The sequence below is a fragment of the Amia ocellicauda genome, chromosome 22 (genome assembly GCF_036373705.1).
Source record: "Amia ocellicauda isolate fAmiCal2 chromosome 22, fAmiCal2.hap1, whole genome shotgun sequence".
Taxonomy (NCBI): domain Eukaryota; kingdom Metazoa; phylum Chordata; class Actinopteri; order Amiiformes; family Amiidae; genus Amia; species Amia ocellicauda.
In genome coordinates, this window is record NC_089871.1 from 1708589 (window position 1) to 1724440 (window position 15852).

Consider the following 15852-nt stretch of genomic DNA (forward strand, 5'->3'; position numbering starts at 1 on the left):
TCTTCACGCAGCGCCGGGGCGGGGGCGCGCACGCACGCAGGGGTCCAGCGGAGAGGGGAGATGACGCAACCTGGAAGTTACACGCCTGCGTTTCAGTGAAGACATTGACAAGATGAAGACCATTAATCAATACACTTATTGTTATGATTGTGTTTAACTGTATACCGCCATATAAAGGATATAACATCAAACGTTAAGCACCAAATAGGTAAATAGTTCTGTTCAGGCTGTACCTGTAAGTTAGCTGTTATTCCCCCGTGGCTCAGCTCTCCGGTACAGTTGCTCTTTATATGTAGTTTTTATCGGACAGTTGCGTCTACATTGCTAGTGCTCGTGTTTATATTGTCCTCTTCCCCTGAGCTCTCTACTATGACTTCTCATCTTCTGCAATTAGCTCACAAATCTAGCATGTAGGACTTGTATTAACTGTATATTTTCTTATGCACTTATGTCATTTTAACTACTCATTTGTACTATTTTGATCTGTAATTCGAGACTGTATTACACTTTATATTGCTCTTATGTTTTGTAAGTCGTCCTGGATAAGGCAAGGGTGTCTGCTAAGAAATGCATAATAATAATAATAATAATAATAATAATAATAATAATACTGATTCTAGTTTATACAACATTGCTTTGTCAATCTGTTGTTGTATAGAATAATTAATGATATTGTTTAAAGTATCCTCATCTCTAGGACTGATCACAGGTAAGTCAGAATTTCAACAGTGAGACCCGCCCCCTGCGTCTGACGTCACCGCGCCGCACGCTGTCTGGGTCCTGGCCGTGGCGGGAAGATCCGAGCGGACTGCAGTTTCGGGGGGAGAGAGAAGCAGAGACTGTTGTGGAAATACGGCACCATGGAGGTGGAGATGAAAACAGACGACACCGAGCAGGTCCGGACGGGAGAGACCCAGGCCAAGCCGGAGCCGGCGACTGGAAAGGGCTCTAGCCCGGGCTACGACCTGCCCTGGTAGGGACGGCACTGACGGCAGCGCCGGTGTTTGCATGACAGGCCGCGCAGGATTATAGACGCATATCATTGCACTTGTCTGCGGGCTGCTTATTATATAACAACACGAATTACAGATGAATGCTGTTTATGAATCATTGTTTCAGTCGTTTGGAGAAGAACTGTGGACGTGGATGTCTTGTGACGGTGGTCAGTTACATGTCTGTGATGTAAACACTTGTTGATCGGGTGTCTATGAACTGTCTGTGGGTGGGAAGGTGCATTTTCATTATCCACCCCCTCATGGTTTGACTGGGGAGGACTGGGCATCTCAGAAGGGACTCAACTGCTGGGTAATCACTTCTGTAAGCTCCATGTAGACCGCGCTTGACATCACCTTGGCTTGCTGCAGTTCAGTGCTAACGTCAGGCCTGGCTTGGTTGCAGGGTGGAGAAGTACAGACCCCTGAAACTGTGCGACATTGTGGGGAACGAGGAGACGGTGAGCAGGCTGGAGGTGAGACACTAAAGCCATAGTTGTGTGTTACTAAATTTGTGTAGAAGAGAGGAGGTGATTGTGTACTTGGCGGATGTGGGGGGAGTGCATTCAGCATTGCATGGATAGAAGATTGAAAGAGACACGATTGTTACTTGGGTTGACTCTACAATGCGGTGTTTACATGCGTGGAGAAGCCGAGGCGGACCATCGCATCCTTCCAATGCCTGACCTGCTCTTCCTGTGTGTGTCTTCCAGGTGTTCGCGAGAGAAGGCAACGTACCCAACATCATCATTGCGGTAAGAGCTCACATTACTGGGGAAGATGTTTGAATCGTTTCTTGACACCGCAGCTAGTGGATTTCCCACAGTGTGCCGCACCCAGGAACGGTCTCTGTCACTTGTCCCGGCACCATGATTACTGTAACTGTAACGACATCCTGTTTCGGTTGCCGTGTGACAAACGGGCAATTAATTGATTAATTGAAAGCCGCCGTCTGGTCGCAGGGCCCCCCTGGGACAGGGAAGACCACCAGCATCCTGTGCCTGGCCCGGGCGTTGCTGGGCCCTGCCATGAAGGACGCCGTGCTGGAGCTCAACGCCTCCAACGACCGGTGAGCGCGTGAGCATTGTGCTGCTGTCTCGCAAGAGATTGGACGCCAGTGTTCTTGCAAGTGTGAGATGCATGGTGTGCAGATGGGGGGGGTGGGACTCAATTCTCCTTATCTTTTGTCCTTCCTCCTCAGAGGTATCGATGTGGTGAGAAACAAGATCAAAATGTTCGCCCAGCAGAAGGTGACGCTGCCCAAGGGCCGGCACAAGATCATCATCCTGGATGAGGCGGACAGGTGACTCTGAACCGCGCTGCCTCTGCCTCCTCACCGCCCCTCCGTGGACCGCCCCCTTATTAACGAATTAATTGTGTTTCCTAGTATGACGGACGGGGCGCAGCAGGCCCTGAGGAGGACCATGGAGATCTACTCCAAGACCACCCGCTTCGCCCTGGCCTGCAACGCCTCGGACAAGATCATCGGTGAGTAGCGCCGGGCCGTTGAGGGAGATTAGCAGGGGTGGGGTGGGAGAGGAGGTAATAATAAGACCTCATCCGGTGTGCCACACCGCGTGGAAGAGGCGTCTGCGTCAGTATCCTGTTCCTGTCCCCCCCCCCCCACAGAGCCGATCCAGTCCCGCTGCGCCGTGCTGCGCTACACCAAGCTGCGGGACGACCAGATCATGGCGCGGCTGCTGGAGGTGGTGGAGATGGAGGCGGTGCCCACCACTGACGACGGGCTGGAGGCCATCATCTTCACCGCGCAGGGGGACATGAGACAGGTGAGACCCGCACCCTCGGCCCCACGGCACCGTAGTGGCTGGCGGCCGTATTCACCGGGAACCGACGCCCGCTGATTGACGGAGGACTCGGTCTTTATGTATTCTAATTGGTGATCCCTCTCCCCTTGACAAACAGGCTCTGAACAACCTGCAGTCCACGAACGCAGGGTTTGGGTTCGTCAACAGCGACAACGTTTTCAAGGCAAGTGCTCTTCCTCGGCGCCGGCAAAGACCGGATTTAGTTTAATTACTTTTTAATGACCACTACCTAGCTACAGTGCAAGCATGGTTCACCAAAGCGCTTGTGCCGTATTGCTCTATGGCCGGGCCTGTACAGACCTCAAGGGTCCTGTAGATCATCTAGGTCCCTCTAGGCAGTAGATTATGACCTGGAATAAACAGATGATTTGTCTCCTCCTAATAATGATGTCATGCCCAGCCCGTGAGCCAAAGTATGAATCGCGTTGTTGGCGTTTGCCCCTGTAGGTGTGTGATGAGCCACACCCCCTGCTGGTGAAGTCCATGATCGAGCACTGCGTCAGCGCCGACATCGACAAAGCCTACGAGGTACGGCCGAGTGACGCATCGCTCGCTCTCCCCCACCTGTCAGTCCATCACTGGTGTTCAAACCCCCACAGGGAAATCGTGGGTTTTCAATTATGACATTTACTTCTGCAAATAGTTTTATGTCCCTGTTTGAATTGTCCTTAGTTTAAATCTAATAATGACCGTCGCCTGTCCTGCTTCCCTCGTCTCTCCGCCCTCAGATCATCGAGCAGCTGTGGAGTCTGGGCTACTCCCCCGAGGACATCATCGGGAACATCTTCAGAGTCTGCAAAACCTTCCCGATGCCCGAGTACGTCAAACTGGAGTTCATCAAGGTGAGCGCTGACTGCGTGGCTTCACACTTGCTGACATCAGGATTTCGGGCCCGTTGCTCATACCTGATTAAATTCATCGTGGCCAGGCCAGACCAGACGTTAGCCGGATTCAATTAATCCGATCATTTAAGTCGGGCTATCTCCACACCTCGAAGAGGCTAAACTTGTCTCGTTAACTGGATCCCGACCTAAGAAATCCTTAGTTCTCGCTCGTGCCGCCTCACAAGGGAGGATTGCGGAGCACAGAGACGCCGATCCGCACCGGAGATGACGTAACAACAGAGCAACTCGTGTCAGCCTGACTGAGCAACGGAAAGTGTTGAGGGATATAAAGACGTTTTTGCAGCTAAATGCAACAGTGCTGCTGCCGCCAAGTCCAGAGAGGAAACATGGCAAAAATCATTCATTTTAACTGTATATTTTTTATTACACAGGCTGTATTTACCCCAATATTCATTTCACACACATCCAATTTAAATCTGCACGCTTGTAGTAATGGAATATAACACAGACTGAGTTTGCTGCATCAGAATCGCTAGCTCTCTATTGTTTTGTCATATTTTGTTCTTTTTTAAATATGTAATGCTTTAGTATTATGTTAGGTTAATTAATCTGTCTGATATAAATGGTGTCTTTGCCTTTTTAGCCAAATTAACAGGAAATTATCCCATCATAGTGACCTGAGATAAACACTATTAGATCACTCCATAAAATGAATATTTAAGCAATGATTTCTGACCAATAAGATAATTTCCTACTGTCAAAGGACGAGTCACTGACTGGACATTTCCCACAGTGCTGGGTGTCACCGCTGCAGGGGCTGGGGGTCAGTGCTGTGGGGGTGACCACACTGTCCTGTTCTCTCTCTCTCTCTCAGGAGATTGGCTACACCCACATGAAGGTGGCAGAGGGGGTCAACTCCTTGCTGCAGCTGGCAGGACTCCTGGGCCGACTGTGTGCCAAGACCGCCGCCCCCGACGCCAGCTGAGCCCCGTCGCCCCCGGAGCGGGAGCTGCCCTCACGGTGGTTTCTTTGAGTCCCTCTCTTTCTGGATTCAGTGTTCAGCGCCTCCCATTGTCTACCCGCTTGACCACCATTAAAAAGCTCCACTCCAGCAGTTTGTAGTGTAAAGAAGTTTACCGTTGTAATACAGAGCTCAGCTAGAACACAAACCTGCCGCTGTGAGGGGCACACTGGCGCCCGCGATGACACCCCGGCAGTTCGGGCCTCTCCCGGACCGCCGCCTCGCTATAGGGATGTTTCTCTGACGCCGTGCCCGGCCGGTGCACTTGGGTGTGTTTCAGACGCTTCAGACAGGCCCGGCCCATTCCCAGTGCCGCTCTTATGCTGTAAATAGTCTGTGGATTGATTATGTACCATCGTCTGGTATTTGTTTGTATTAAAGAAAAAAAAAAAAAGAAGCACATTGTGTCATGTTGGTAATTGAAAGGAATGTGTTCACATGAGTTAGTGTTGAGAGTCAGGAATGAAACTGAAAAGAGTGAAAAACAGGAGTCCAGTCAAGAAAAATAAATATTTAATCATGATGTTCTAGACAAGACAAGGGATGACAACAGAGCCTCGTGAACCAGAGGGCCGAGCAGCCTTCAGAGAAAAGCACAAATATCAGCACCAGAATAAAATGTTCACCAAAACAATATTGTACACGATCCTTGACAACACACATTAAGACCGGGCGTGTATCGCTCAGACACTGAACTCACACCCGGGCTGCACGTTGCTCGACACACAGGCTAGTGGCACCGCGTGGCAAATGAATCTCTTGGACCGGAAGACGAGTCGGTGAATAAGAGCCACAGCTGTGTCTCCTGGGAACTGAACGCTTCCTCTTTTAAATGCCGGAGTTGAAGGGAACCTGTGTGGTTCAGGTGTCTCCCACTAGGGGGCAGCAGGAGAGAACTAGAAGAGAGCTCTCGATTCGAGCAGTCTCTGGATCTGGGCTTCGTTCTGCTGTTCATAAAGAGTCTGATTAAAATGGGGGAAACACACAGGTGTCTGTAGTTTCCTCTGCTCAATAGTTTTGCTGTATTTATTCCCGAGATGCAAATACACAGGGACCTGGGTTACTGCAGGGTATCGTGTCTTTGCCCGTTACCTGACAGTTCACTGTGTGGAGGTTTCCACCCCCTATTTAAATTCGTCACAGCTCAGTTTGGGCCGCTGGCACAGCAGTCTCTATCGGCTAATCTCTATCGGTTAATTGAGCTCATCAATTCTGTCAGCTGAGAAGATACTGGAAAAAGCTAAATAAATAATTGTGCCAAACCCAAGTGTACATGTTTGGTTTTGCACCCCAGTGTCTCTAAGGCCAGTGAGATGGTCTGGGTTCTGCCCGGGGTCTCTCCTGTGAGATCCCCATCCTGTCCCACATCCCTGGGGACCCAGCGCGGTGTCGGGGGGGTGGAGCGGTCGCTTCTGTCCCTGCGTCGGGGGCGTCTCTCACGACATCACGGACAGCGAGTTGACGTAATCCGCTTCTTCACCACTGTCTTCTGGACCGAGGCAGAGGCACAGAAAAGCACCATTAATGAGCAAGCGTTTTATACTCTCTCTCACACACACACACACACAGTACAGGGGTCCACCCTAGTGAGACGTGAATGAAAGGAGCAGTGCTGAACAACTAAGACAAGTTGGGGGGGGTGCTTATGCTGATCAGTGCAACTGGGACACTGCTGAGACGAGAAGCACTTTCTGAATAAAGGTCAGGGTCCTGTGGCCCTGTGGTTTGAACACTTGTGCGACGGGGAGATCGCAACTCTGCGTACATGGGGGGGGGGTGCAGCTCTGTGTACGTGTGGCGGCAGGAGGCGGTGGGGGGTGCAGGGCGTGTCTGGGTTCCACGATACAGACACGATAGGAATTAATAATAATTTCAGCCCTGCCTGCAAGCATCAGCACAACAGCGGAGGGACAGAGGAAGGATAATATAATCACACAGTCACACAAACCAATCACACAATCACACAGTCACTCAACCACACAATCACACAGTCACTCAACCACACAATCACACAAACCAATCACACAATCACACAGTCACTCAACCACACAATCACACAAACCAATCACACAATCACACAGTCACTCAACCACACAATCACACAAACCAATCACACAATCACACAGTCACTCAACCACACAATCACACAAACCAATCACACAGTCACTCAACCACACAATCACACAAACCAATCACACAATCACACAGTCACTCAACCACACAATCACACAAACCAATCACACAATCACACAGTCACTCAACCACACAATCACACAAACCAATCACACAATCACACAAACCAATCACACAATCACACAGTCACTCAACCACACAATCACACAAACCAATCACACAATCACTCAACCACACAATCACACAAACCAATCACACAATCACACAAACCAATCACACAATCAGAGTCACAGTCACTCAACCACACAATCACACAAACCAATCACACAATCACACAGTCACTCAACCACACAATCACACAAACCAATCACACAATCACACAGTCACTCAACCACACAATCACACAAACCAATCACACAATCACACAAACCAATCACACAATCACACAGTCACTCAACCACACAATCACACAAACCAATCACACAATCACACAGTCACTCAACCACACAATCACACAAACCAATCACACAATCACACAGTCACTCAACCACACAATCACACAAACCAATCACACAATCACACAGTCACTCAACCACACAATCACACAAACCAATCACACAATCACACAGTCACTCAACCACACAATCACACAAACCAATCACACAATCACACAGTCACTCAACCACACAATCACACAAACCAATCACACAATCACACAGTCACTCAACCACACAATCACACAAACCAATCACACAATCACACAAACCAATCACACAATCACACAGTCACTCAACCACACAATCACACAAACCAATCACACAATCACACAAACCAATCACACAGTCACTCAACCACACAATCACACAAACCAATCACACAATCACACAGTCACTCAACCACACAATCACACAAACCAATCACACAATCACACAGTCACTCAATCACACAATCACACAAACCAATCACACAATCAGAGTCACAGTCACTCAACCACACAATCACACAAACCAATCACACAATCACACAAACCAATCACACAATCACACAGTCACTCAACCACACAATCACACAAACCAATCACACAATCACACAGTCACTCAACCACACAATCACACAAACCAATCACACAATCACACAGTCACTCAACCACACAATCACACAAACCAATCACACAATCACACAAACCAACCACACAATCACACAAACCAATCACACAGTCACTCAACCACACAATCACACAAACCAACCACACAATCACACAATCACACAGTCACTCAACCACACAATCACACAAACCAATCACACAATCACACAAACCAATCACACAATCACACAGTCACTCAACCACACAATCACACAAACCAATCACACAGTCACTCAACCACACAATCACACAAACCAATCACACAATCAGAGTCACAGTCACTCAACCACACAATCACACAAACCAATCACACAATCACACAGTCACTCAACCACACAATCACACAAACCAATCACACAATCACACAGTAACTCAACCACACAATCACACAAACCAATCACACAATCACACAGTCACTCAACCACACAATCACACAAACCAATCACACAATCACACAAACCAATCACACAATCACACAAACCAATCACACAATCACACAGTCACTCAACCACACAATCACACAAACCAATCACACAATCACACAGTCACTCAACCACACAATCACACAAACCAATCACACAATCACACAGTCACTCAACCACACAATCACACAAACCAATCACACAATCACACAAACCAATCACACAATCACACAGTCACTCAACCACACAATCACACAAACCAATCACACAGTCACTCAACCACACAATCACACAAACCAATCACACAATCACACAGTCACTCAACCACACAATCACACAATCACACAAACCAATCACACAATCACACAAACCAATCACACAATCACACAGTCACTCAACCACACAATCACACAAACCAACCACACAATCACACAAACCAATCACACAATCACACAGTCACTCAATCACACAATCACACAAACCAATCACACAATCAGAGTCACAGTCACTCAACCACACAATCACACAAACCAATCACACAATCACACAAACCAATCACACAATCACACAGTCACTCAACCACACAATCACACAAACCAATCACACAATCACACAGTCACTCAACCACACAATCACACAAACCAATCACACAGTCACTCAACCACACAATCACACAAACCAATCACACAATCAGAGTTACAGTCACTCAACCACACAATCACACAAACCAATCACACAATCACACAAACCAATCACACAATCACACAGTCACTCAACCACACAATCACACAAACCAATCATAGAATCACACAGTCACTCAACCACACAATCACACAAACCAATCACACAATCAGAGTTACAGTCACTCAACCACACAATCACACAAACCAATCACACAATCACACAAACCAATCACACAATCAGAGTCACAGTCACTCAACCACACAATCACACAAACCAATCACACAATCACACAGTCACTCAACCACACAATCACACAAACCAATCACACAATCACACAGTCACTCAACCACACAATCACACAAACCAATCACACAATCACACAAACCAATCACACAATCACACAGTCACTCAACCACACAATCACACAAACCAATCACCCAATCACACAGTCACTCAACCACACAATCACACAAACCAATCACACAATCACACAGTCACTCAACCACACAATCACACAAACCAATCACACAATCACACAAACCAATCACACAATCACACAGTCACTCAACCACACAATCACACAAACCAATCACACAATCACACAGTCACTCAACCACACAATCACACAAACCAATCACACAATCACACAGTCACTCAACCACACAATCACACAAACCAATCACACAATCACACAGTCACTCAACCACACAATCACACAAACCAATCACACAATCACACAAACCAATCACACAATCACACAGTCACTCAACCACACAATCACACAAACCAATCACACAATCACACAGTCACTCAATCACACAATCACACAAACCAATCACACAATCAGAGTCACAGTCACTCAACCACACAATCACACAAACCAATCACACAATCACACAGTCACTCAACCACACAATCACACAAACCAATCACACAATCACACAGTCACTCAACCACACAATCACACAAACCAATCACACAATCACACAATCACTCAACCACACAATCACACAAACCAATCACACAATCACACAAACCAATCACACAAACCAATCACACAATCACAGTCACACAAACCAATCACACAGTCACTCAACCACACAATCACACAAACCAACCACACAATCACACAATCACACAGTCACTCAACCACACAATCACACAAACCAATCACACAATCACACAGTCACTCAACCACACAATCACACAAACCAATCACACAATCACACAGTCACTCAACCACACAATCACACAAACCAATCACACAGTCACTCAACCACACAATCACACAAACCAATCACACAATCACACAAACCAATCACACAATCACACAGTCACTCAACCACACAATCACACAAACCAATCACACAATCACACAGTCACTCAACCACACAATCACACAAACCAATCACACAGTCACTCAACCACACAATCACACAAACCAATCACACAATCAGAGTCACAGTCACTCAACCACACAATCACACAAACCAATCACACAATCACACAGTCACTCAACCACACAATCACACAAACCAATCACACAATCAGAGGTACAGTCACTCAACCACACAATCACACAAACCAATCACACAATCACACAAACCAATCACACAATCACACAGTCACTCAACCACACAATCACACAAACCAATCACACAATCACACAGTCACTCAACCACACAATCACACAAACCAATCACACAATCACACAGTCACTCAACCACACAATCACACAAACCAATCACACAATCACACAAACCAATCACACAATCACACAGTCACTCAACCACACAATCACACAAACCAATCACACAATCAGAGTCACAGTCACTCAACCACACAATCACACAAACCAATCACACAATCACACAAACCAATCACACAATCACACAGTCACTCAACCACACAATCACACAAACCAATCACACAATCACACAGTCACTCAACCACACAATCACACAAACCAATCACACAGTCACTCAACCACACAATCACACAAACCAATCACACAATCAGAGTTACAGTCACTCAACCACACAATCACACAAACCAATCACACAATCACACAAACCAATCACACAATCACACAGTCACTCAACCACACAATCACACAAACCAATCACACAATCACACAGTCACTCAACCACACAATCACACAAACCAATCACACAATCAGAGTTACAGTCACTCAACCACACAATCACACAAACCAATCACACAATCACACAAACCAATCACACAATCAGAGTCACAGTCACTCAACCACACAATCACACAAACCAATCACACAATCACACAGTCACTCAACCACACAATCACACAAACCAATCACACAATCACACAGTCACTCAACCACACAATCACACAAACCAATCACACAATCACACAAACCAATCACACAATCACACAGTCACTCAACCACACAATCACACAAACCAATCACACAATCACACAGTCACTCAACCACACAATCACACAAACCAATCACACAATCACACAGTCACTCAACCACACAATCACACAAACCAATCACACAATCACACAGTCACTCAACCACACAATCACACAAACCAATCACACAATCACACAAACCAATCACACAATCACACAGTCACTCAACCACACAATCACACAAACCAATCACACAATCACACAGTCACTCAACCACACAATCACACAAACCAATCACACAATCACACAGTCACTCAACCACACAATCACACAAACCAATCACACAATCACACAAACCAATCACACAAACCAATCACACAATCACAGTCACACAAACCAATCACACAGTCACTCAACCACACAATCACACAAACCAACCACACAATCACACAATCACACAGTCACTCAACCACACAATCACACAAACCAATCACACAATCACACAGTCACTCAACCACACAATCACACAAACCAATCACACAATCACACAAACCAATCACACAATCACACAGTCACTCAACCACACAATCACACAAACCAATCACACAGTCACTCAACCACACAATCACACAAACCAATCACACAATCACACAAACCAATCACACAATCACACAGTCACTCAACCACACAATCACACAAACCAATCACACAGTCACTCAACCACACAATCACACAAACCAATCACACAATCACACAAACCAATCACACAATCACACAGTCACTCAACCACACAATCACACAAACCAATCACACAATCACACAGTCACTCAACCACACAATCACACAAACCAATCACACAATCACACAGTCACTCAACCACACAATCACACAAACCAATCACACAATCACACAGTCACTCAATCACACAATCACACAGTCACTCAACCACACAATCACACAGTCACTCAATCACACAATCACACAGTCACTCAACCACACAATCACACAAACCAATCACACAGTCACTCAACCACACAATCACACAAACCAATCACACAATCAGAGTTACAGTCACTCAACCACACAATCACACAAACCAATCACACAATCACACAAACCAATCACACAATCACACAGTCACTCAACCACACAATCACACAAACCAATCACACAATCAGAGTTACAGTCACTCAACCACACAATCACACAAACCAATCACACAATCAGAGTTACAGTCACTCAACCACACAATCACTCAACCACACAATCACACAGTCACTCAACCACACAATCACACAAACCAATCACACAATCACACAGTCACTCAACCACACAATCACACAAACCAATCACACAATCACACAGTCACTCAACCACACAATCACACAAACCAATCACACAATCACACAGTCACTCAATCACACAAACCAATCACACAATCACACAAACCAATCACACAATCACACAGTCACTCAACCACACAATCACACAAACCAATCACACAGTCACTCAACGACACAATCACACAAACCAATCACACAATCACACAGTCACTCAACCACACAATCACACAAACCAATCACACAATCACACAGTCACTCAACCACACAATCACACAAACCAATCACACAATCACACAGTCACTCAACCACACAATCACACAAACCAATCACACAATCACACAGTCACTCAACCACACAATCACACAAACCAATCACACAATCACACAAACCAATCACACAATCACACAGTCACTCAACCACACAATCACACAAACCAATCACACAATCACACAGTCACTCAACCACACAATCACACAAACCAATCACACAATCACACAAACCAATCACACAATCACACAGTCACTCAACCACACAATCACACAAACCAATCACACAATCACACAAACCAATCACACAATCACACAGTCACTCAACCACACAATCACACAAACCAATCACACAATCACACAGTCACTCAACCACACAATCACACAAACCAATCACACAATCACACAGTCACTCAACCACACAATCACACAAACCAATCACACAATCACACAAACCAATCACACAATCACACAGTCACTCAACCACACAATCACACAAACCAATCACACAATCACACAGTCACTCAACCACACAATCACACAAACCAATCACACAATCACACAATCACACAGTTACTCAACCACACAATCACACAAACCAATCACACAATCACACAAACCAATCACACAATCACACAAACCAATCACACAATCACACAGTCACTCAACCACACAAACCAATCACACAGTCACTCAACCACACAATCACACAAACCAACCACACAATCACACAAACCAATCACACAATCACACAGTCACTCAACCACACAATCACACAAACCAATCACACAATCACACAATCACACAGTCACTCAACCACACAATCACACAAACCAATCACACAATCACACAAACCAATCACACAATCACACAAACCAATCACACAATCACACAGTCACTCAACCACACAATCACACAAACCAATCACACAGTCACTCAATCACACAAACCAATCACACAATCAGAGTCACAGTCACTCAACCACACAATCACACAAACCAATCACACAATCACACAGTCACTCAACCACACAATCACACAAACCAATCACACAATCACACAGTCACTCAACCACACAATCACACAAACCAATCACACAATCAGAGTTACAGTCACTCAACCACACAATCACACAAACCAATCACACAATCACACAAACCAATCACACAATCACACAGTCACTCAACCACACAATTACACAAACCAATCACACAATCACTCAACCACACAATCACACAAACCAATCACACAATCACACAAACCAATCACACAATCAGAGTCACAGTCACTCAACCACACAATCACACAAACCAATCACACAATCACACAGTCACTCAACCACACAATCACACAAACCAATCACACAATCACACAGTCACTCAACCACACAATCACACAAACCAATCACACAATCACACAGTCACTCAACCACACAATCACACAAACCAATCACACAGTCACTCAACCACACAATCACACAAACCAATCACACAATCACACAGTCACTCAACCACACAATCACACAAACCAATCACACAATCACACAGTCACTCAACCACACAATCACACAAACCAATCACACAATCACACAAACCAATCACACAATCACTCAACCACACAATCACACAAACCAATCACACAATCACACAAACCAATCACACAATCACACAGTCACTCAACCACACAATCACACAGTCACTCAACCACACAATCACACAAACCAATCACACAATCACACAGTCACTCAACCACACAATCACACAAACCAATCACACAATCACACAGTCACTCAACCACACAATCACACAAACCAATCACACAATCACACAGTCACTCAACCACACAATCACACAAACCAATCACACAATCACACAAACCAGTCACACAATCACACAGTCACTCAACCACACAATCACACAAACCAATCACACAATCACACAGTCACTCAACCACACAATCACACAAACCTATCACACAATCAGAGTTACAGTCACTCAACCACACAATCACACAAACCAATCACACAATCACACAAACCAATCACACAATCACACAGTCACTCAACCACACAATCACACAAACCAATCACACAATCACACAAACCAATCACACAATCACACAAACCAATCACACAATCACACAGTCACTCAACCACACAATCACACAAACCAATCACACAATCAGAGTCACAGTCACTCAACCACACAATCACACAAACCAATCACACAATCACACAGTCACTCAACCACACAATCACACAAACCAATCACACAATCACACAATCACACAGTCATCAACCACACAATCACACAAACCAATCACACAATCACACAAACCAATCACACAATCACACAGTCACTCAACCACACAATCACACAAACCAATCACACAATCACACAGTCACTCAACCACACAATCACACAAACCAATCACACAATCAGAGTCACAGTCACTCAACCACACAATCACACAAACCAACCACACAATCACACAATCACACAGTCACTCAACCACACAATCACACAAACCAATCACACAATCACACAGTCACTCAACCACACAATCACACAAACCAATCACACAATCACAAAGTCACTCAACCACACAATCACACAAACCAATCACACAGTCACTCAACCACACAATCACACAAACCAATCACACAATCAGAGTCACAGTCACTCAACCACACAATCACACAAACCAATCACACAATCACACAGTCACTCAACCACACAATCACACAAACCAATCACACAATCAGAGTCACAGTCACTCAACC

General features: G+C 45.5%; 2 protein-coding genes across 6 annotated transcripts in view; one reads left to right on the plus strand and one right to left on the minus strand.

Annotated features, from left to right (window-relative positions):
* The first annotated feature begins 720 nt into the window (after positions 1–720).
* On the plus strand, positions 721–5081 carry rfc2 (replication factor C (activator 1) 2). 2 transcript variants are annotated; one of them, XM_066695671.1, is made up of 11 exons: positions 721–973; positions 1399–1468; positions 1706–1747; positions 1955–2061; positions 2194–2295; positions 2380–2480; positions 2622–2779; positions 2916–2981; positions 3266–3346; positions 3547–3660; positions 4538–5081. In XM_066695671.1, exons 1-11 carry the CDS (start codon positions 861–863, stop codon positions 4646–4648), a joined length of 1065 nt encoding a protein of 354 aa, XP_066551768.1. In that variant the 5' UTR covers positions 721–860; the 3' UTR covers positions 4649–5081. The 2 variants fall into 2 exon arrangements, with proteins under 2 accessions (XP_066551768.1, XP_066551769.1); XM_066695672.1 differs by lacking the exon at positions 721–973 and adding an exon at positions 992–1305.
* A 99-nt stretch (positions 5082–5180) lies between these two features.
* LOC136718056 (uncharacterized) overlaps positions 5181–15852 on the minus strand; it is a 32054-nt gene continuing 21382 nt past the window's right edge. For 3 of the 4 annotated variants that reach the window (XM_066695675.1, XM_066695673.1, XM_066695674.1), the window contains exon 12: positions 5181–6173. In XM_066695675.1, coding sequence (XP_066551772.1) covers positions 6121–6173 — 53 coding nt within the window. In that variant the 3' untranslated portion in view covers positions 5181–6120. The remainder of the gene's footprint in view (positions 6174–15852) is intronic. The other variant, XM_066695676.1, reaches the window with a different exon arrangement.